Source organism: Mercenaria mercenaria, chromosome 19 (genome assembly GCF_021730395.1).
Source record: "Mercenaria mercenaria strain notata chromosome 19, MADL_Memer_1, whole genome shotgun sequence".
Taxonomy (NCBI): domain Eukaryota; kingdom Metazoa; phylum Mollusca; class Bivalvia; order Venerida; family Veneridae; genus Mercenaria; species Mercenaria mercenaria.
Window position 1 is genome coordinate 24491954 of NC_069379.1, and position 24916 is coordinate 24516869.

At 35.0% G+C, this 24916-nt stretch overlaps 1 protein-coding gene across 1 annotated transcript in view; it reads left to right on the forward strand.

Annotated features, from left to right (window-relative positions):
* The first annotated feature begins 2645 nt into the window (after positions 1–2645).
* Positions 2646–24916, forward strand: part of LOC123541928 (tight junction protein ZO-1-like) — a 213956-nt gene continuing 191685 nt past the window's right edge. Inside the window, 3 exon segments of the mRNA XM_053531778.1 lie at positions 2646–2962; positions 9512–9707; positions 12193–12286. Coding sequence (XP_053387753.1) covers positions 2677–2962; positions 9512–9707; positions 12193–12286 — 576 coding nt within the window. The 5' untranslated portion in view covers positions 2646–2676.

The window sequence follows — 24916 nt, forward strand, 5'->3', positions numbered from 1 at the left end:
AATATATCACTACTAAGTATATCTTGTATCAAATGTTATAACATGTAGTTGTAACAAAACTAGAAATAACCTATAACGACATAAAAACGATATTCTTTATATGTCAAGCTCATATATTCATAGTAGGATAGATCCATAACCAAAGTATTCCTTCATTGGCGTCATATCTCTTTTATTGTTTAGGAATCGTAATAACACAAACATACATATTATGATGCAGTTATTAATAATTAGGGAACACGTATTCTTTGCATTTACTAAAAAAATCCGTCATTAACTATAAAAGCGGTCAAGCGTTGTGAATTTTTGTATAAAACTTGCGCATGGCGCCAGTAACGTATGTATCATTTTAAATTGTCTTTTGTACATTTTTTGGATTATGGATATGATAAATCCAATTGACATTAGGTAACAAGTATAAACACATATTCATTGGAATTATAGTATGTTAAATTTGCTTCCGGAGCCTATTTTTAAACAACCACGATAAGGAACACTCGATTGTTCGTCATTTAAAACTTAACGATAGGAGGGTTTACACTATGGTTCATCTAAAATATAAGTGTAGTTTAACAGCAAGGGTCACGATTCAGACCTCTTTAATTATTACATAGTATAAAAATGTCAACTGGTTATCTCAGAAATGATGAGAGAAAACTGTAAAATCCGTTTGAAAAAAATGCACTGCACCTTATCCTCTAATTTTCGCACACTGTTCCTTACCATCGGACAAAAATTGTGTTTTTTTTTTTTGAAAATACGAACTGTGATCTACTCAAAACCAACAGTATTAGATAAATATGTGGAAATATTCCTTCAAATCAGAAAAATAGCTTACAACCTGCGGTATTTTAGGTAAAAAGACCATTTTTGCAAGTCGCACTATTCCTTATCCCGTGTTTACCGGAGAATTTTCCATCGATTCGAATTTCATGACCAGCATTCCAGACAAATTAAAGTGCTGTTTCCAAAGTGAAAGGTACCGGTAGATGGAGAAAACAGTGGAGCAGGTTGATAGACATGTGTTATTGTCTAGATATCCTTGAAAAAGCAAAAAAAGTAAGAAAAACTCACATTTTCAGTTTTGGCCGCCATTTTTTTTTCCATGGTAAGGAGTAGATCGAATACCCCCCTTGTGGTTTGGTTACTAGGGGTTTGTCTCATCTCGCTTTCGAGGAAGACAAGCTTTTGCTGGTAGGCTATATATCATACAATAATGTTTACATTGGTAGTAAGTAGTAGCCTACCTTAAAATTTGCATTGTAAAATATAGGCAAACAGCGGGCAATGTGTTATGCAGTATTTAAATTTTAAGTTGTTCTTCAGTCATGACCTAGCTAGTTTGGTTCTATTCACCGAGAGGCACTATTCCTTATCCCGTGTTCACCGGAGAATTTTCCATCGATTCGAATTTCATGACCAGCATTCCAGACAAATTAAAGTGCTGTTTCCAAAGTGAAAGGTACCGGTAGATGGAGAAAACAGTGGAGCAGGTTGATAGACATGTGTTATTGTCTAGATATCCTTGAAAAAGCAAAAAAGTAAGAAAAACTCACATTTTCAGTTTTGGCCGCCATTTTTTTTCCATGGTAAGGAGTAGATCGAATACCCCCCTTGTGGTTTGGTTACTAAGGGTTTGTCTAATCTCGCTTTCGAGGAAGACAAGCTTTTGCTGGTAGGCTATATATCATACAGTAATGTTTACATTGGTAGTAAGTAGTAGCCTACCTTAAAATTTGCATTGTAAAATATAGGCAAACAGCGGGCAATGTGTTATGCAGTATTTAAATTTTAAGTTGTTCTTCAGTCAGTCCCAGCTAGTTTGGTCTATTCACCGAGAGGCTGCATGGCAACTGTAACCATCTAGATAATCTATCGTGTTTTTAATCTTAGTAATTGTAGTTCTTTTTAATTGCACCTAATGAGCTTGCTCATCTTTTAACAAGCGCCTCCCAGTTAAAATCAGAATAGATTGTTGGGCAGTACACGTATAGATCCAATACAGCACAGGAAGTTGATAGGCAGCGGTATATATTGCCGATGACGAAACAACAACAGGATTCTACGGTATAATTATGAAAGGGCTGGGTGATGGTATGTTATGGTCCAGGGTAGCTGTGGGTTTAGTTTTTTATTCATTGGATGCTAAGATACGTACGTGTGACACGATACCAGGTTGGGATATTATAATCGAATTGAAACACTCCCGATTACTTTTTTAGGTAAAGGGTCAAAGGAATTACATCAGGACAGGGTCTCCAAGGTCAGGAATAAACTAGAGACCTCAAACTTTGGGCAAATTCGGAGCAGATCCATCTACAATAGTTTATTTTTACTTTCGCTTTCATTTTTAATTTGCACACCTGTTATGTTCACGTGACACAAACAAATCAACGTGCTTTCACTTTCAAATAGTAAACACCAGGTGACGCTTTTTAAGCGTCGTAGTAATTTGAAACATATAAAGGATTTTACGGAAACTAGAATTAAATGAAACAAATATTCAGTTATATGAAGCATGAAATATGATACTAATTTGATTTACTAAATAAAGCTGGTACTTATTCTTTGTCATAACTTATCCATTTCTATTGAACAAAATCACTTCTTCTTACAGCCTATTTATTTTCGGAGGTGGAAATCGCACCTGTTGATACTTTCGAGTTAAAGGCCAAAATGGCGACCAAAACTTCAAAAGTTGGTCGTCTTCTACAAAAACATAAGACAGCATTCAATACAGACGTTGACATAAATCGTATTGTGGCAAAACTTTCACAGAGAGGGGCTCTTAATAAAAAGGAAGAGGAAGTGATATTTGAATGTAGCGATCAAAAACAGAAAGGAGAGCTTTTTATGGATATTTTATCCGAAAAGGGTTCAAGAACTTTTCACGAATTTTGTGCTGTTTTAGAAGAGTGTGCACCACATTTGTTGACAAGATTCTTGTTAGATGCTAGTCCAGGTATATTATCGTCATTTTTTTTAAAACTTGGTCACATATTTTTTTAAGTTTATAATCTAATTTGTGATGTATTAATTCACCTGTACTTAGAATAACGACAGTGTAAGTCGACACTTAAATCGATGCACGATAATTGAACACTCTAATAGACTCAAAGCCAATTACAAAACTGTAACTGTATAATAAAGATTACATACATGTTTTCCAAAATTATGAGGGTTTTATCATACTATAAATTTTCTTCTTCAAATGAGTTTACTTGGGTCAACAAGAAATTTTTACAAGTAATCGTATGAATCTATCAGTTTGTGAGTTGTATATAAATTGCAATTTCGCAAGTTACTAGTGACTATTTACAAAAAAATCATAAAACAACAGTAATAAACTATCATAATGATAGCAGATAGGACTACTCCTAATAACAGGTCCCAGAAAAGTCACAAATTAGCAATATAGCTTAATCTAGCTATATATAGCTAGAAATAGCTATAAAACCACTAACAATTGTTCAAAATATGTGTATATTAAATGTAAAATAATTATTATCCCATTCAAATGGTTTATGAGTCAAAAGACAATCACAAAGAATGGAGATCTATGCAGTTTCAGTTTCAATACATGTTGCGAATTTCTGCGATTAGTCATTTATAAATGTGTCTTATATTACCATAATTATCACAAGTGAAAAATTCAGTGATGATTTATCGCAAAATACTGCCACAGTTATTGAAAATATGACTACAAAGATCTTGGATTTGTGTTATTGTCTTTCATCTTATAATCCTTTTGGACGTAATTATGACTATTTTGCATCTTGTTTTGACATATTTGGCATTATTAGTATTGGTTTTGTAGCTACTTCTAGCTATATATAGCTAGATTTAGCTATATAGCTACTTTGTGACTTTTCTGGGACCTGAATAAGAATCTGCTAGTAATGTGAGTGTCAGAACAAATCATAATTATCAGATGGTATCAATTCTAAAGGTAGATCTTAAAGCATAACAATGTGTCATCAGGTGAGTCAAAAGGTTAAAAACCACTGTTGCAAGTTAATGCAGTGGCTAGTGAACCGTCACCGGTGCAGCAGACCCGAGGTCTAGTGCACCGTCATTTTTGTTATGTATAAAATGTAGCCTTTACTTAAAGTTTAATTTGTTAAAATATATTTTCACCAGTAATATGCCAGAACATAATTAAAAGAATGAAGTAAGATAAACTTTGACTTACCTGTTTATTCACCGTTTTACCTCAAAGCGCTGATCTCCGTTCTTCGCCAACTGTGGTATCCCCGTCATTTACCAAGCTATATCCAAATGACAATGAATTTCATTGATTTTTTTTTTAATTTTCATGAATACCTGGTATAGTTATTTTTGTCAATTAAAGTTGAATATATAAGATTTATTGTTGTCTGTATTTGGATATATATGTAGGTATATTAAAATTGAAATTCGATCTTAATTTCAGATTTATTATGTCAGTGACAATTGACGATTAACTCTTCATGGAACAGGAAATTCGGAAATATTGACATCTTGCAAGCAAATATTTTATAATGTACATGTACGGTGAAAACTGTTATAATTTCAATATTTGTTATATTATTAACTTTAAAAGCTACATCTTACGAAATCTATTATAAAAACTGTGAAAAACAATAAAGATTAACATCAATAGTAGATAGTTAGATTAAGACAATAAATGAAGGTCTACAGATGTAGGCTTTGTTGGGTTGCTTGTTAAAATTATTTAATAATTGGATTGGGCGTGTTTGTCTTTTGTGTTGGCAGCTCTGATCATGAAAGAGTGAATCTGAAATTCAGTTCGGATTTCAATTTTGATGAATCCAAATACATACAATAATTAATTATAAATTGACATAAATATACTAGTATGGTATTTACGTTGTATGAAGGAATTAAAAGTTAATAATTTCTTTCTGTCATAACTGATCGCACTTCTTAAAATTCATTCCGCCATAATAAACTTTCTATTAATAGACCGTATCTGATAGTGGCACAATATTTTTATTCGGAAATACCTTAGTAAATGGTGTTAATGGTCATACATAGAACTGTTGACAAGATGTTATAATTATAGTTCAAAGAAAGGCTATATTTTATATATCACAAAAATGACGGTGCACTAGACCTCAGGTCTGCTGCACCGGTGACGGTGCACTAGACGTCGGGTCTGCTGCACCGGTGACGGTTCACTAGCCACTGCCAACTATAAATACCAGTATACAATTTAGGGATTTTACGTAGGGAGTGCAGTGCTTGCTTAATAGGGATGTGCAGTATTACTGATATTAAACAGAGCTCCAGATAAGGTTTTGTGCAATAAGTGATGGTACTACCTGATGTTTTGTTAAAATTATAACGGTACTAGCTTATATTTTGTGAAATTAGTAACGGTACTACCAGAATGTCCAGATAACAGGCAAAAATTAGTAACATAACAAGGAAATTTCTTTAATATCGATACCGCTTGACCTACTTTTGATATAAAATCTGTAAGACTCTTATATCATACTTTGTCTAAAAATGTGTCTTATAACCCTGATTTATTTTTGTAGCAGCAACCACAAGCTCATCAACAATCAGACGAATAATGTCTTCTTCAGTGTTTATTTCTTTCGCCAATAAAGAAACATATGTAAGGAGTGTGTTCTTTAGAATTTATTTTTCGACCTGCCTTTTTCATTTTATTTTGACTTGATCGGTAGGTTGGGAAAAAAGAAGCAAAATAATGCACGAAAGTGGTAAACATGACTATTGCTTTTTGCTAATCAAATAAAGTACCAGAAAGATATATTGAGTAAATGCGCAACTTGGCGCGGACATGCGATACGGCTTGATCTTCCTTTGAAATTCGTAATGCTGTTTAGGTGTCATACTTATATGACCACATTTTAAAATAAATTTATATTGATACGACTTTTAAAATAAATTCGTACTGATACAGCCAGATTTTAAAATAAATTCGTATCCGACCCCTAACAAATTCGTATTTACGAAAATACATCCCTTATCTGGAGCTCTGATTAAAACTGGTATATTAGCTGTAAAAAGATACACATATTGCGGAACAAAATATACAGCATCACATATAAACAGCACAAAACATGAGAGCAAAATAGCTCTTGTGCGACAACAAGATATCCAGTAAAACATACTTACTTGTGCTTATTTTAACACACATACTTACTTGTGCTTATTTTACCTCCTGGTACAACCCATTTAAATGCTGAGTGCCAAGCAAGAGAGCTACCAGTACCATTTTTTATCAAGTAAAAAAGGCCAGCATACAATCCATATATGCAAGTCAGGTACAGCTGAACAGTTTTATAAAGTAAGAAATGCCAGCATACAATCCATATAAAAATTATGCAAGTCAGGTACAGCTTAACAGTTTTATAAAGTACCACCTTGGTAGCCTTGTACTAGAGCGTCCGCTATGAGTGCATGAAGTCATGGGTTTGATCCCCGGCAGTGTCATACCAAAGAAGCGAAAAATGGTACCAGTAGCCCCCTTGCTTGACGCTCAGAATTAAAAGGGAAACTGGCCTCTCTTCTCTCATACCCTCATCAGGAATGAGTTGTAGAATTTGCTTCACAATCAGCCTAAAACAAATTGGTATAAACTATAAAGTAAAGAACCAGCAGTACAGGAGTTAGAACAAAAAAGTTTAAATGTATACAGGGATCGAATTTAACTTTTTTTCCCCACTAGTTAATTTTTGCTAGTGCCATTTTTTTTCCACTAACAGAATGAGTAGTTCCACAAGCAATTATTATGTCTCCCCCACTCTGGGGAGACATATTGTTTTTGCCCTGTCTGTCCGTACGTCCGTACGTAACACTTCATTTCCCGTCAATAACTGGAGAACCATTTGACCTAGAACCTTCAAACTTCATAGGATAGCAGGAATTATGGAGTAGACGACCCCTATTGTTTTTGTGGTCACTCCATCAAAAGGTCAAGGTCACAGGGGCCTGAACAAGGAAAACTATTTCCGATCAATAAGTTGAGAACCACTTGACCCAGAATGTTGAAACTTCATAGGATGATTGGACATGCAGAGTAAATTACCCCTATTGATTTTGGGGTCACTGCGTTAAAGGTCAAGGTCACAGGGGCCCGAACAAGGAAAACCATTTATGGTCAGTAACTTGAGAACCACTTAACCCAGAATGTTGAAACTTCAAAGGATGATTGGTCATGCAGAGTAGAATGACCCCTATTGATTTTGGGGTCACTCTATTAAAGGTCAAGGTCACAGGGGCCTGAACATGAAAAACCATTTCCGATCAATAACTTGAGAATCACTTGACCAAGAATGTTGAAACTTCATAGGATGATTGGACATGCAGAGTAGATGATCCCTATTGATTTTGGGGTCACTCAGTTAAAGTTCAAGGTCACAGGGGTCTGAACATGGAAAACCATTTCCGGTCAGTAACTTGAGAACCACTTGACCCAGAATGTTGAAACTTCATAGGATGATTGAACATGCAGACTAGATTACACTTATTGATTTTGGGGTCACTTGATCAATGGTCAAGGTCACATGGGCCTGAACATGGAAAACAAATTCCATTCAGTAACTTGAGAACCACTTTACCCCAGAATGTTGAAACTTCATAGGATGATTGATCATACAGAGGAGATGACCCCTATTGACTTTGGGGTCACTCTGTTAAAGGTCAAGGTCGCAGTGGACAGAAAATGGAAATCCATTTCTGGTTTTTAACTTCAGAACCATTTGACCTAGAACATTTAAACTTCATAGAGAGATAGGAATAACAGAGTAGGTGACCCCTATTATTTTTGGGGGTCACTTCATCAAAGGTCAAGGTCACAGGGGACTGAACATAGAAAACTCTTTCCAATCAATAACTTGAGAACCACTTGACCCCGTACATTTCCGTAAGATCGTAAAGTTATAAACTCGTATACAGAATTAACTTTTAATAAACTTCTCTCAAATATTCATTCATGTTTAATCTGATTGAACATGGTTCTACAACTTACAAAAAATGATAAAAAGTGTTTATTTTAGAGAATACTATTTATTTTTTAAAAAAGGACGAGTGCATTTATGTTATGGAAACTTCAGTTGCGCTAGCCAAATTCAAATCTCGTATAAAATAGTTTTGCGTGAAAGTATTTTATTTTCCTTTTGTAAACTTATTATTTATATTATACACGAATGATTTCTGCAATAAACCCTACAGAAATACCATTTATTAATAAAATACGAGTGTATTTTGGTTATGGAAATTTCTCGCACCGTCGCTGAACTTCAATCTCGTATAAAATCATTTTGCGTGAACGTATTTTCTTTTTCTTTTCATATGTTAATTATTTATGATATATATGATTGAATTATATCAAAAAACCTTCAGAAATACCTTTAACTTAAAAAATACAGGTGTATTCCGGTTATAGAAAGTGTATTTTGGTTTTTAGGTTGATTCTGATTTAATGTGTGACCCCTTGACCCAAAATGTTGAAACTTAATAGGATAATTGGACATGCAGAGTAAATGACCCCAAATGATTTTGGGGTCACTTGATCAAAGATCAAGGTCACAGCAGCCCAAACATGGAAAACCATATCCAATTCATAACTTGAGAACCACTAGGCCCAGAATGTTGAAACTTAGTGGGATGATTGGACATGCCAAATAGGTGATCTCTATTGCAGCCAACCATCAGTGTCTCTTTGACTTTCACTCTTCTCCCCTATTGACTTCTTGCATATACGACTATGCAGTGGAGGAGACATGCGCTTTTTTACAAAAGCATCTTCTAGTTTAAAAGCTGTTTACGTGCTAAATTTATTAAGTTGTTTTGTTGTTGTTTGGTTTCATATAAAAGTTCACGGTCCGAACAGGCCGGGGACTTTCTGGTTTTTGAAAGTAGAATACCATTCTTTGGACTTTTGGCTGGACATTGAAGTTTTAAGTTTTTCTCAGGTTACTGCCCCTAGTGTTGCTAGCATTTTCAGTCTCTACGGGCCATTTTGCACCAAGAAACATGTTATTTTCCTCTCCATTTCTGCAAACTTTGCAAATTACAGACCAAAATGAAAACAAATATTGCCTAGACGTTTACTTAAATATCCGATAATTACTTTTGTATAAAACGACAAGTGTCTACAAGCAGTCACGTTAAGTGCCCCAAAGGAGTTTTAAAGAGAAAAAGACAGGTTGAGTGAATTCCTCATTTTCGAAAATCACGAAAATATTCGAGTGCCATGATTTCTACTCGCATTTTTTTTTATTTTAACTCGAATTTTGCTAGTTAGCGACCGTTAAATTCGATCCCTGGTATATGCAAAAGCCATCATCACCAGCCTCATGTTTATATAATTGTCAGTATTTGATAACAAGCACAAATAGTGTTTAATCGCCTAAATTCAGTTATACAGATCTTTACTGTAGTATAGGCCCAGTGAGTTATCACATGTATAATGTGTATTCTTGCAATTAAAATAATGTATTTTGCTTACTGTAGAGGTAACATTTATCTATTTTAGATTCAGATGAAAAGAAGCCAACACAAGCCTTACAGCTTGGTTTTGAGCTGGCTTTAAAGGAGCGTGATGCAGTTTTACGGGAAAATGCCAAGGCAATAGAAGAAAGAGATCAGGCTATGAGGAGAGCACAGCAGTTACAAAGTGAACGGGATAAAGCACTTGCAAGCCTAGAAAACTTGGCATCAAAACGAAACACGTATGCTTAAAATTTGTATTATAGATCTCACCCTAGTTTAAATGAACAAGTTCATAATGTTGAGCTTTAAAGACCATACCATATGTTAGAATTCTTTAACTACATTGGTAATACTTCATCTTTAACTACATTGGTAATACTTCATCTTTAACTACATTGGTAATACTTCATCTGCTAAAAGATGATAATACTACACCTGCTAAAGATGGTAATACTACACCTGTCCTGCTAAAATGTGATAATATTACACCTGCTAAAATATGGTAATAATACATCTGTCAGAATGAAGATGGTAATACAACCTGCATATTGAGGTTTAAAAACCATGCCTTACATTCAAAATTCTATTACAAAATTGGTTTAAATACACCTGCTACATGGGGATCCCTCGGTGGTAAATGAGAAAATAGATTCCACTCTGTTCGCACACAGGACCTTCTAGTGGTAAACATGAACTCCAATGCCAGGGAGCTCGGAAAATCGAAATTTTCGTCCTGAACACTGGTTTATGCATAAAAACATGAACCAGTGTGTAGTAGATGAATCTGTTGATTTTATTGTCATTGGTTCAAAGGTCAAGGTCACAGTGATTGATAGTACATTGAGAATGACTACTGAAGACACACAGACTTGTCAGGCACATTGCGGTTGGGGAGTGAATGACCTTTATCAACTTGTGGTCAGTGGGTTTAAGTTTAAGACTATAGTGACTGTTAGTTTAAAAAGAACATGATGACTTTAGAGGTGACATCTTCTCGTTGATTTTCAGAAAGGTCAGTCAGAATGTTTGTGTCTAAAAGATCTAGGTCAAGTTCAGAACTGGGCAACTTAAGGTGAAAAACTAGGTCAAATTATGGAAAACCTTTTGTAACGCTTTTGAGGCCACATTTTCTACTTGATCTCCATAAAACTTTGTCAAAATGTTTTATATGTAATCTAGGTCAAGTTCAAAACTGGAATACTTGAGGTCAAGAGCTAGGTCACTAGATCAAATCTGAGGAAAACTTTAACACTCTAGATGCCTCATTTTCAATCAGATCTTCATAAAAAAAATGCCAGAATGTTTGTCTCTGTGAAGTCAAAAGTCATACTCAAGTCTGGATTACCTGAGGTCCTAAACTAGGTCACTAGTTTAAAACAAAGGAAAACATTATCAATATGATATAAATCTATGTCAGAATGTTTTCCTCTTTGAAATGCAGATCTGAGGTTGAACCATTCAAAACTGGATTACCCGTGGTGTGAGACTAATTTTAGGTAAATAACTGGGCCGTGTGAATAAATAACTAGGTCACTAGGTGAAATAATGGAAGAACTTTGTTATTGATATACTGGCCTTATTTTCTTAGAATGTTTTTCTCTGATCTAGTTTAAATAATTTCATGGAATGTTCCTGGAATTTTCCTGCAGTGACCCTTTTCTGAGTTGTTTGAATTATTCCAGTTTGTCAAAACATGGTCGCCAAAGGGGTAGCAGATGAAAACTGGGTCAAGACCTAATGTCACCTGTAACAAAAATAGCAATTGACTAGGCAGTAAATTTTGTTTCTATGAAAACATGAAAGTGACAAAACTTTTAATGTAAATATGTTATAGGCATCTAAGGGATATGTATGAAATGGACTCTTTGAAAATCTCTTGTCAGAACTTCTGGTCCAATTTCAAAACAGTTTCTCTTAGTTTTTCAAGCTGTTTTGATTTGTCAAAGAATGAGATTTAGTGAGCTATCTTGGACCATCAATGTCTCCTTGTTAAACAGTATAAGATTCTTTCACTGGTTTAAGGTGCACATAGGAATATCAAGCTCGAGGGAACTGTTTAGCCGGTAACGAGGCTTAGCCGAGTAACTGCGTAAACAGGTACCCTAGAGTTGGATATTCCCATCAGCACCTACAGCCAGTAATAAAATCTTTTTTTTTGCATACCATATATTCAAGAAATGATACTAAAAAAAAAAAATGAATTGAAATACTTTCTTTTTAGCACTAACTATTATAGCAGTGTATTTAAACAAAGTGTGGGGAATCAACATTCGTAAACAGAAAAGACGTCATAATGTTTCAAAGAAAAACAACAGTGTTTAGTTGTGGTCTTGTTTGATCACTTGCAGCGTTTGATAATGTAACATATTTTGAATCGAGAAGTATACTATAAGGAACAAAGAGTAACTTTCAGTGTGTTTGATTTTTATTCTGTTGATGTAAACTATTAACTACAACATAATTCTTCTATATATATGTAGTTTGTTTTACGTCATTTACAACTGAGAGTCATCTTGCACCCAGCGCCAGTGAAAACATTGGAAATCCATGTCTGGTATGCAAGAAATTATATTCTTCATCTGTTGAAGAATTCCTCCCTTGTTTTATGCTATTTGATTAAATTTACTAAAGCATACAAAGGTTTACCTATAATTTGGACTACTGAATTAAAAATACACCTTTTATGTGAATTTGAAGTTAAAATGCAATTGAACCTTTATTTAGACCACAGATAGAGCGGCGTTCAGTGTCCCCTACAAGACGGAACAAAGAGAAGTTGAAGGCTATGGACAGCGACCTTGAAACTGAAATTGAAGAGGTAAACCCTGTTATTTACAAACAATAAAAACAATGAGATTTGTATAGACCAGTTAAATCTGTACAATCTGCTTTAGGTTGTCCTTCATGTTAACATGTTTGTTAGTCATAACTTCCATTGTCAGAATAAACAAGATGAAAACCAGAGCCAAGCCAAAACATGCAATAAATTAATGTGAGCTTTTGTTTTAACTGATAAAACTAGTGTTATTTTTAACACCTGTCTAAAAATCAAATGTAATAAGCAATATGTTTGCAAGTGGAATAATTTCAAATGAATCGGATAAAGTTTGGATTGAATTTTTTTCTGCATAGAATTTGATTAAACCCTGCTTTTTAAAACATGAAAATATACTAAGGTTATACTAAGGTTATAGAAAATTTGGAATATTTAAAATATTGGGTTGTGTGCTTGAATCTTTCTAGACTTATTGGAAAAATACAGACCTGAATGCATGTTTTCATATGTGGAGTCTATAGGAAGGTCACAATTCAGTGACATTTTTTCAAATAGAACTTCTCCTGATTTTAATGAATCTTTTCATGTTATTCTAGTATATGGTGACATAAATTGTGTAGACCTGTGAACTTATTTTTTAGATACTTGCCTAAAATGGATTTTAAGATATTTTATTTGGCATTATTTTACATGTTAATAATTTTTAATTTTAGAAGGCATTTTTAGCTCTAGGGTTCAGGGTGAGCTTTTAGTATAGGTGGATGGTCTGTCCTCCATCATCTTGCATCTGTTGTCAACATTTTTATCCCCCGCCCCCCCTCTTCAAAGAAGGAGGAGTATATTGTTTTGCAGATGTCAGTCAATTGGTCAGTCCGTCCGCAGACCAATCGGTTTCAGGATGATATTGGTCATGACCAGCAGATGACCCCGTTTGATTTTGAGGTCAGTAGGTCAGAGGTCAAGTTCAGAGTGACCCGGATGATAACTCAAGAATGCTTGGGCCTAGGATAGTGAAAGTTGATAGGGAGGTTGAACCCCTATTGATTTTGAGTTCAGTAGGTCAAAGGTCAAAGTGACAGTGACCAGGAAGAGTTAAACTAACAATACTAATACATCAGTATGTGAAATGTCCAGTGCATAGAAGAATTCAGTGCCATGGGGTGAAGCTTGAACCAACATCCGTGAGTGGCAAATGATTTGAAGTCAGGGACCTTATGTTTATTCAAGGTCAAAGATCAGGTGAGCGACTTAGAGCCAATATGGCCCTCTTGTTACAAATTTGAGATGACGTGACATTGATATTAAGGATTATTTTTATCTAGATAAAAGACATTGCACCATGATTTCTGATTTACCAGATGTTCAGAACTTAAAATTAAAGAAACAGACACAAACACATTATTTGACCATATGATAGATAAAAGTTTATTTACAACAGTTATCAGAGTTGCAAAATGAGTTGTTTGTAGTTTGCCTGAGAACAAGTTGCTCATGGTGGGCTACTGTTATCTTCCTATGCCTGTCTTCTCTAGTCAATAAGGCTAACAATTTTGCTTTAATCTTGATGGAATTTACTTCTCAAGCTTGCCTCAGTTAAATGTCAAACATGTTTGCTAGTGTGTCCTTGAATAGTTCTATCAAGTTAATTCAAATGGTTCCCAACAGACTGTTCTTTGGAGCTGCCAGAGCTAAAAAGTAAGGTAAATTTAAATGACTTCTCTCTTGAATGTTTAGATGAATGTATACCAAACTAGTTATGTGGAGGGACTTGCTGCCTAATGTTTCTTTTGTTCTCTGCATTGTCTCCTTATATTTGGGTCAGGATGTTTGTATGACCTAGGTCTGGGCCATCTAGGATTTAAAATAAGGTCACATATCAAGTCATGAAAAAATCTTGCCAACACATTTCTTGCTGAAACATCATGCAAACTGTGTAGAATGTTTGACCAAGCTCTCTCAATCAGGTGAGCATTACATCGCCACCATTGATCCTCTTGTTATATTTCATAATAAAATGTTGATCCTAGGAAATAAACATTGAGTATTTAGCTGAATTATTTGATGATACATTATTATCTAAAGGGTCGGGAGAGATATAGAAGACTAAAGGTAAGATGTAAATTGTTGCATGGTATGTGTATGAATTACCTCCCTTGCATTAAAAAGCCATTGAAAATGGGTTTTAATTTGCTTTGTTTTGTTACATAGAGTTTTATTTTTGGGATTTGAAAATATAAACCTGCTTAAAGTTTTATTATAACAGAGTGATTACCATGATGCTGTGTTGAGGAAATATTAACAAACGTATAATATTTGTTTCAGAATGACAGTAGCTTTCCTTTAAATATGAGATTTGGAAAGCACTGTCATAGATAAATAAGTTTTGTTGTTGTTTATAATGGAAGATATACACCAACAGCATTTTACATGTGCATTACCTACTTGTGTTTGATGTCATGATGATTGTCTTGTGTAATTAAAAAACATCCAACATTGAAAATACAGGGGAAATGATCAATAAATACACTGTCAGAGTATTGTCAGTAAGTAATTGACCTTGCACTCATTAATCTTCGCCAATATTTTCGAGCGTTTTTGTTATTTTATGCAATATTTGTATCCTGAAAATATCTACATTAACTAAATAAGGTTTATAAATGACCAATGGCACAGTGGTGTAGTAGTGGTTAGCTCTCTGACTTTAACACATGTTGCCATGAGATGGAATTCAGTTAGGACCATATTTATTAATTCAGTGTAATATAATTTTATTAATATTGCTTTTATTCTTATATTCTTTCATGAAACATAATTTAAGGTTTTTTGTAGCAATTATTTTATGTTTTAATTCTTATTGTTTACTAATGCCAGTTACTTGTGTTGACGGTTGAATTAATGTACACATGTTGCATCTTGAAGATTTTAGTTGACATTTTGAAGAATGGTTTACTGACATGTACACAGAAGAAAGTTGAATACTTGTGAATTTCTTTCATAAATGAACAATAAATCACGATAAGTGTGGCGATTTCCCTGCCTTTTAAGTTTACAGATGAAATAAAAAAAAATATATGGCCAGACAGGGGTCTTGAACCCACAACCTTGAACCCACAACTCCGAGATTGGAAGCTGTATCTGCACATGCAACTTCGTTATAAGGAAATGTATATCTTGTATTGGTATCGCTAGTTAGGTGTGTACAGCTGAAAATTAATTTTAGAATCATATGGAGTATTCATGAGTGCCAGGTCAATACTTACAGACAATATCTTAACAAAGATTTATAAATATTTGGGAAAATGCCATTTTCAAGGGCAGATAACTCTTTCAGTACTGGTGACCTATGACTTTTATTGCGTATCTTTGCTTCTTAGATGATAGTCCTTCGATATCCAAAGTTTGAAGATGCAATTCTATCATTGGGAAAAATTTTGCCCGTCTCATATACAGAGACTCTAGCGTACGCATTTAAAGTCATAGATGTTTGTGTGGTTTGTTTGACCTAATTATTGATGAGTTTGAGGAAACATAGTTGGATTGCAGTAGTTTAGCTGTACATAGCAATATGCATTATATAAGAATTAAAATTTCAGGATCCATGAGTTTGTATCTCTACCTAGTTAAAAAAAATTCTTTTATTTTTGATAGAAGTCAAGTGAACACTGTATTACAAAAATCTGTAAATCTGCCTAAAGACCTAAAGCCATATTATCTGCATGTTTTATCATTTGCTGTAATTTTGCATAATTATATAAGCTCACAAAAAGTCTGTAACATTCACCACTTGTTGTTGTAATGATGTCAATTGAAAGCTTTCAAGAAATATGTAGTGAGTGAGATATAATCAGAGTTTTATTTTGCTCTCTGGAGGCATATGGTTGCTGCTTCCTCCACCCATCCATGTGTTTACACTGTTGAAGGAAAAACTGCTTTTGTTGTTGATCAGGTCAGGAGAGCAATACAGGGCTTTTAGTGTCATCTTGTTTTACAAAATCTCTGCCAGTTGTGATGTTGTTTGTTGTTGTGAAATGTCAGAATGTTTTGTTTTTGCTTTGGAAATACATGAAATGATAACAGTCATGCTTGCCAACTTTAAATGACATGCTAAAAATTCAAACTCAGGTTGGGGTGATTCATGACAAATACAAGTTTAGGGAAAAATACACAGAAAGAAGAGTCGATCAGTTAGTTAACATACAAGACAAGTATCGCCTAGTTCTAGTTGTACATATTCCACTGAAAACTGAATACTGATAATGTCTTCTATGTTGGTGTGCTGTTGTTTTAACACTCTTTTTGAAAAGTACACATCGAGAACAAAAGCAGTTTCTTCATCAGTGTCAACCAGTGCAGTCTCTCCTGCAATATCTGGCAAAAAATGCATTATAAGTTTGTTAGCCACCATAATTTCAGGATTCATGAGAGGAATGTTTGTCCTATCCCAGGGTGGCCAAACCCCATGATGTTTCCATAAGGAACACACTCAGTGTTTGTCCTATCCCAGGGTGGCCAAACTGCGTGATGTTTCCATAAGGAACACACTCAGTACCGCATGATGTTTCCATAAGGAACACACTCGGTGTTTGTCCTATCCCAGGGTGGCCAAACCGCATGATGTTTCCATAAGGAACACACTCAGTACTGCATGATGTTTCCATAAGGAACACACTCGGTGTTTGTCCTATCCCAGGGTGGCCAAACCGCATGATGTTTCCATAAGGAACACACTCGGTGTTTGTCCTATCCCAGGGTGGCCAAATCACATGATGTTTCCATAAGGAACACACTCAGTACCGCATGATGTTTCCATAAGGAACACACTCGGTGTTTGTCCTATCCCAGGGTGGCCAAACCGCATGATGTTTCCATAAGGAACACACTCGGTGTTTGTCCTATCCCAGGGTGGCCAAACCGCATGATGTTTCCATAAGGAACACTCACGGTGTTTGTCCTATCCCAGGGTGGCCAAACCGCATGATGTTTCCATAAGGAACACACTCGGTGTTTGTCCTATCCCAGAGTGGCCAAATCACATGATGTTTCCATAAGGAACACACTCGGTGTTTGTCCTATCCCAGGGTGGCCAAATCACATGATGTTTCAATAAGGAACACACTCAGTGTTTGTCCTATACCACATGATGATAAATAGCATTGTTATATTACTTTAACTGAATTGAAAATGAGTTGAAATGAAATTTTGTTTGAATGCACCTCTATCATGTCCAGTTGTACTGGCTGAAATGAAAATTTGTCCAAATGAATTTTGGTTTGGTTTAATGCCTCTTATATATCAAGACCTCATGAAAGATGCTAGTATTCATGTCTGCCTAATTCAGCTCACAGGTATAGTAGTTGACTTTAGATACTAGGTTAATAGCCTTGAAAGTAGAGTCATTCATTTTATTGCTCCATTGTTATGGTCAATTTAGCCTTTTATACTGTAAATACATGATATTATTTTATTATCACATGTGCAAAATGAAGAAATTTTAAAAGATAGTTTACTTACAACCTAAGCAAAATTTACTGTTCGTTTGTATGATACTTGAGTTTATAATTTTATTTACGGTATTGAAATTTGGATAAAGATTAAGAAAACTGAAATTAATGATTTGTTTGAATCAGTTGATGGATATTTACTGAAAAAGTAAGTTTTTGGAAGGTTTAGTGTGTTGCATTAAAAAATGAACTTTGATGCTTCATCTTGAACTTAGTACAGCATCTATTGTACAACTATAGATGCTCCGTTCATATACATAGACTTTATACGTTGCTGAAAATTGGATATTAATGAATATGCATTAACTAGAATTGACATTTCTACTTGACTAATTGTAAAGAATGCTGAGAATAGATAACAACAAGCATATGGGAGGTTATTGTTTATAGATATCTATACATTGACTGATAAAAATGACAATTGGCATTGGGGATATCTTTCTTCTGAATTAATTGTACAGATTGCCCGGCATTGAGCTGGACAAGTCTGCAGTTATTGCCTGATAACTAAATCACTGAGATGGGAATGCCACTTATATTTATCTAGTGTATTTTTCTCTTACATTGATTTTAAAAGGACTTTCATTAAAAATACTTAAATGTGGACACAGTGTTACACTGGTTTGACAGATTAACTTGAACAAGGAGTGAATGTGTTTTTCCCCCAAGTGTAATTGTGCAAAAGTTAGACATACACTGACTGCAGTATACAAATGATTGTGCTGAAGGTGACTGTTTAAATTACTGGAAGTATTTCATAGGAGGAGTGAAATATTGTAGAGGAAAATGCCAAGTGAAAAGAAAAGACACCATATGTCACCATCTCCAAAATGGTCAGGTTATCAAGGACATAGAGTACGTAAGATCAAGGTAAAATGTAATGTTATTTCATCTTTATTATTTATTTGGTCGTTAAGTGATGACTGTTCATGATTTTAAGTTCAAGCATTTTTAGCTCACCGGAGGCAAAAGATGAGCATCGGTTGTGATGGTGCTGTTTTCACTGTCCATTGTCCGGTGTCTGGCATTAGCTTTTTGGATTGTTGGATGTTTGTCGTCTATTGTCAACAATTTCTACACAGAACATCTACTAAACTATCAAGCCAATATCAACCAACTACACAGGAATATTCTTCAGATGGTCCTCTTTCAGACGGCATCAAATCTAGGTCATACATGCATAATTCTTATTATGCTCCCCGAAGCAGGGGCGGGGAGCATATAGTCGCCACCTTGTCCCTCCCATCCATCTGTGCATCCTTAACCTGCTTGTCCAAAAGTGTTGTAATTTTATACAATGAATGAGCTCATTGAGAGGAAATGCAGTGACTAGGAACAATGACTCTAGATGGTCGAATTTTTAAATTATTTCCCTTTTTGTAAAACCTTGTCTGGCAAATAACTGGAATACTATGACGAAAAAGTCTTTTTCCCAGGATTTTGGGCTAACATCATGGATGCATATTAAACACAGGTGTGCATTATTCAATGGATATCACCAGTAAAAGAAATGGTCAGGATGACATTTGCATCAAAGACAGATGGCCCAACATTAGATGAAAGAAAGATGATTTAAGCCATACAAGCTTTTCCTACAAGATAAACTGTTACTGTAAAATCATTTAATTTCTTGGGAATGAAACTTCATGGTTTGGTCAAAATGGTAATTTCATGGAGATATCAATTCGTGGATTTCAACTTTTGAACATAAAATGAATAGGAATTTTACATGTTTGTTGAAATTAAATTTCGTGGATTGACTCGACCACGAAATCCATGAAAATTAATCCCCCACGAATATTAATAATTTCACAGTATATGGTATTATAATTAAAGGTTAAACAAAGTGAAACAAGTGCAATAAAAAAGTTCTTAATCATTTATTTGCTTTTTAGCTCTACTATACGAAGGAGAGCTATCCTACTCGTCTTTCCGCGTCCCCACCTTTTTACACTTTCTCTTTTTTCTACTTATCTCTGTAATTACTTGATGGATTTGATTCGAACTTAAAATAGTTATTCCTCATCATCACCCACATCATCTAACCATAACTCTGAAACCAATATTTCATGATTTATCCCCCCTTATCACTTAGATTTTCAGGTTAAAGTTTTTATGCACTTCCACTCTGTCTCTGTTATTACTGAATGGATTTGATTCATACTTGAAGTAGTTGTTCAACATCATCACCCACATCATATGACACAAGGTGCATAACTCTGGCACCAATGTTTAATGAATTATGTCCCCTTTTACTTAGAATTTAAGGTTAAGTTTGATGCATTTTCACTATATCCCAGTTATTACTAAATGCATTTGATTCAAATTTGAAGTAGTTGTTTCACATCATCACCCTCATCTTATGACACAAGGTGCATAACTCCTGCACCAATATTTTATGAATTATGCCCCTGTTTTGCTTAGAATTGTAGTTATGTAGTGTTTTGATACACTTTATATTTATCTCTCTTATTACTTGATATTTTTGACACAGACTCGGGCAGTTGTGCAATATCTTCATCCGCCATTGGAGTCATTAAATTCTCCAGTGACAGCTCCAGTTTCCTCAGATGTGCCCAGTTTCACTATTCAGCATTGAAATAGTTGAGCGCGCTGTCTCCTGTGACAGCTCTTGTTATCTCACCTGTCACCTAGTGACAGAGTGAGCTTTTGTGATCGCCGTTCGTCGGCCGTCCGTCTGTCCAAAATTTCTTGTGAACAAGATAGAGACCACATTTTGCAGTCAGTTTTAATCAAACTTGCACACAACTTTTATTTGCATAATATCTCGATTCCTTTCGAAAACTGGCCAGATCTCATCATGGGTTCTAGAGTTATGGCTCCTTAAATGGCCAAAAATTGCTATTTTGGCTTTTGCAGCCATATAGAGACTTCATTTATGGTTTGATTTGATACAAACTTGCAAAATATCTTTAACAACAGTAGATCTTGGATTCCATGGTGAATCCGGCAGGTCCAATCATAGGTTCCAGAGTTACAGCTCCTAACTGATCCCTGAAAGAGTCAAAATTTGTTAATTTTACTTTGTGAATGCGATAGAAGTGACATTTTACATTGGATTTTACCTACTCACAATAATATCTTGGTTCCTTTCTAAAACTGGCTAGATTCCATCATGGGTTCTAGAGTTACCTGCCCCTAAAAGGGGAAAAATTTTCTATATTGGCCCTTTCAGCCTTATGGAGGTTTCATTTATGCTTTGATTTGAAATCAAAGAATAAGCTTGTTTACACTATAGGGGGCACTATTGCACTCGCCCTGGTGTCGGTGTCGGCGTTGGCGTTGCTGTTTGTTAAAAGTTTTTGATAAAGTCAAATATCTCTGTTACTATCAAAGCTATTTACTTGAAACTTAAAATAGTTATTTACCATCAAAGTCTACGCCAGGAGAAACAATCCCCATAACTCTGATTTGAATTTTGACAGAATTATGCCCCTTTTTAACTTAGAATTTTTTGTTAAAGTTTTTGATAAAGTCAAATATTTCTGTTACTATCAAAGCTATAGACTTGAAACTTAAAATAGTTATTTACCATCAAAGTCTACACCATGAGAAACAATCCCCATAACTTTGATTAGAATTTTGACAGAATTATGTCCTTTTAACTTAGACTTTTTTGTTAAAATTTTTGATAAAGTCAGATATCTCTAAAGCTTTTGACTTGAAACTCAAAATAGTTATTTACAATCAAAGTCTACACTAGGAGACACAATTCCCATAATTCTGTTTGAATTTTGACAGAATTGTGCCCCTTTTTAACTTAGAATTTTTGGTTAAAGTTTTTGATAAAGTCAAATATTGCTGTTACTATCTAAGCTTTTGACCTGAAACTTAAAATACTTACTTACCATCAAAGTCCACACCAGGAGAAACTCCAATAACTCTGATTTGAATTTTGACAGAATTATGCCCCTTTTTAACGTAGAATTTTTTGTAAATATTTTGATAAAGTCAAATATCTCTGTTACTATTAAAGCTTTTGACTTGAAACTCAAAATAGTTATTTACTATCAAAGTCTACACCAGGAGACACAATTGCTATAACTCTAATTTGAATTTTGACAGAGTTATGTCCTTTTTTAACTTGGAATTTTTTTTACTGGCAAAGCTCTAATTCAGAGTCAAGCACTGAGAAAAGTCGAGCGCGCTGTCTTACTGACAGCTCTTGTTTTTTTTTTCTATCTTCATGAAACTTGGTCAGAATGTTTGTTATCATAAAGTCTTGGACAATTCCAAATCAAAGGAAAAGCTTGTATACACTGTAGAGGCTACTTTTTTGCTCCAGTATTCCCGAAACGTCAGAATGTTTGTTTTTTTGAAATTTTGGAAAAGCTTGTATACACTGTAGAGGCCACTTTTTTGCTCCAGTATTCCCGAAACGTCAGAATGTTTGTTTTTATGAAATTTTGGAAAAGCTTGTATACACTGTAGAGGCCACTTTTTTGCTCCAATATTCCCAAAACGTCAGAATGTTTGTTTTTATGAAATTTTGGACAAGTTCAAATCTGTGGAGTAAAAAATTAGGTCACTAGGTTAAATAAAAAAAAATGCTTGTGTACACTCAATAGGCCACATTTTTGGTCCAATCTTTGATATGTGTCTAGAAATCACTAGTTAAAACATGTTTACACTATTATGGTGTGTTTCTTGGATAAGCAACCTAGGGCCATCTTGGCCCTCTTGTTAAACAATAATTATGGTGGATATTAAACAAATGCGGTTTCCATAAAGAATTTTTAATTGGCAGTATCTGATTTATCTGCTTTGAAAAAACTGTTTTTATACACCCGTCTGAAAGACTTGGCGGAGTATTTCTTCTTCATGCATGGAGGGATTTTGATGTAACTTGGCACAAATGTTTACCATCACGAGAGTGTCCTGCGCAAGAACCAGGTCTCTAGGTCTAAGGTCAAGGTCACACTTAGAGGTCAAAGGCCACATACTAGAATGACAACTTTGTCCGGAGCATTGCTTTGACTACGTTCTCAAGACTTGCTGTGTAGGTACCTGGACTAGAGACCTACTAAGACTAAAATTCTTAGCTATACGTCCACTTACAAGTATGCAATTCGAGCAGCATCCATCGTTTTTAATGATAGCTGTTGTTTTCGTATTTTTGAAGCTACTGTCATGATATTTGAATCATATGTGCAGTTCTATAACAAAAACTTTTCTTATAACAAGTTTAACAAGCTCTTGATGGGCATATTTTGTGACTATGGCCACATGGGTTATATAGACTTATATAGGGAAAGCTTTGAAAATCTTCTTGTACAAAACCACAAGGCCTAGGGCTTTGATATTTGGTATGTAGCATTATCTAGTGGTCCACTACCAAGATGGTTCAAATGATCCCCATAGGGTCAAATCTGGCCCCGCCCCGGGGATCCCAAGTTTCACATAGACTTATATAGGAATTTTTTTTTTAAAAATCTTCTTGTCTGAAACCACAAGACATAGGCCCTTGATATTAGGTTTGTAGCATTGTCTTACGGTCCTCAACAAAAATTGTTCAAATTATACCACTGGGGTCACTTAGTTATTATAAAAGATATATAGGAAAAAATACTTAAAAAATTATCTGATCCTATTTCCAAGACTGTTTAATTATAATTACCTGATGACCACAAGTAATATGATTTCACTTGACTGTGACCTTGACCTGCTGACCACATACTTTCTTGTTTTTAAGATACAGCCTTGAAATTTGGATGACCTACACAGTTTTGCAAACCAATAGTTAAACTGAATTTCATTGACCATGAATATGACCTACTGACTTTCTTAATATTTTAGCATCAGTTTGACATTTGAAACATGTAGCTCATCTTACTCAGGTGAGCGATCCAGGGTCATGACCCTCTTGTCTTCTACCTCCTAGCCATCCAAAGCTATATCATATTAAGACATGGTTAAAGAGTACTTCAGTAAAACATTTTAGCGTTACAGGGGAATGGAGCCTGCAAATTCCAGTGAAATTTCTTGAGGAACAGAAGAGTTACAGCCCTTAGTACTTATATGGTGTATTATGTGATGGCCTGTGCATCTGTCTGTCCATCCGTCATAACTCATGTACAGAGAATAACTTTATCACCGTTAAAGGTATTGACTTTAAACTTGGCCTATTAGTAGATGGCGATGAGACGATGTGCAGAGCTCTTGAATCGGCTCTATAGGTCAAAGGTCAAGGTCACAAATTTTCCTGCTGCACCCCCACCCCCACAAAAAAATTCATTTAGATCTTGGCTCTTTTTTTATCCTGTTGCTACAACATTATACATTACACTGCCTCCCCCTGACCCCACCACCCCTTTAATTCTTAGCTGACAATTTGAAGAATAGTCTAGCTATTCTACTCGAGTCTAGCTATTCTACTCGCCTGGGCGTCTGCATCACACCTTGGTTAAAGTTTTGCATGCAAGTACATATGGCTATCATTTTAAAGCATATAGCTTTGAAACTTACTTTTTCTTTTTCTAGATCAATTACCAACCTCACTGGGTCAAGTCCCATAACTCTGACTTGTATTTTGGCCAAATTATGCCCCCTTTTGGACTTAGAAAATCCTGGTTAAAGTTTTACATGCAAGTTATTATCTCCAAAACTAATGTAGATATTGAATTGAAACTTCACATGTGTCTTCAGGGTCATAAAACTAGGTGATAGCATCAAGAGCCATAACTTTGACATGCATTTTGGTCAAATTATGTCCCCTGTGAAGTTAAAACTTCTGGTTGAAGTTTTGCATGCAATTTACTATCTCCAAAACTAATGCAGATACTGGATTGAAACTCCATAGATACTCTAACATTAAGGGTAATATTCCTGCTTCTGGGACAACAATTCGAATAATCAAGCATTTGCTGTCTTATGGACAGCTCTTGTTCATTTAGCTTCTTGTTTCATGCTTTTTAGTATTCTGTCACATGCCCTGCTTCCACCCCACACCCATTCCCCCCTTCCCCCCCCCCCCCCCCCCCCCCCCCAAATCCCATGGAAAAAAAGTTAGTTTCTTGCTCTCACACCTCCCAACCCCCCAAAAAAATCTTAAAATTTTTTTAAATTTTGCTTTCGCCTCCTCTGATAATACATTACTCTTCATACTGGAAAAATATTTGATATTAATTGATGAAATCTTTCATGAGTCTTT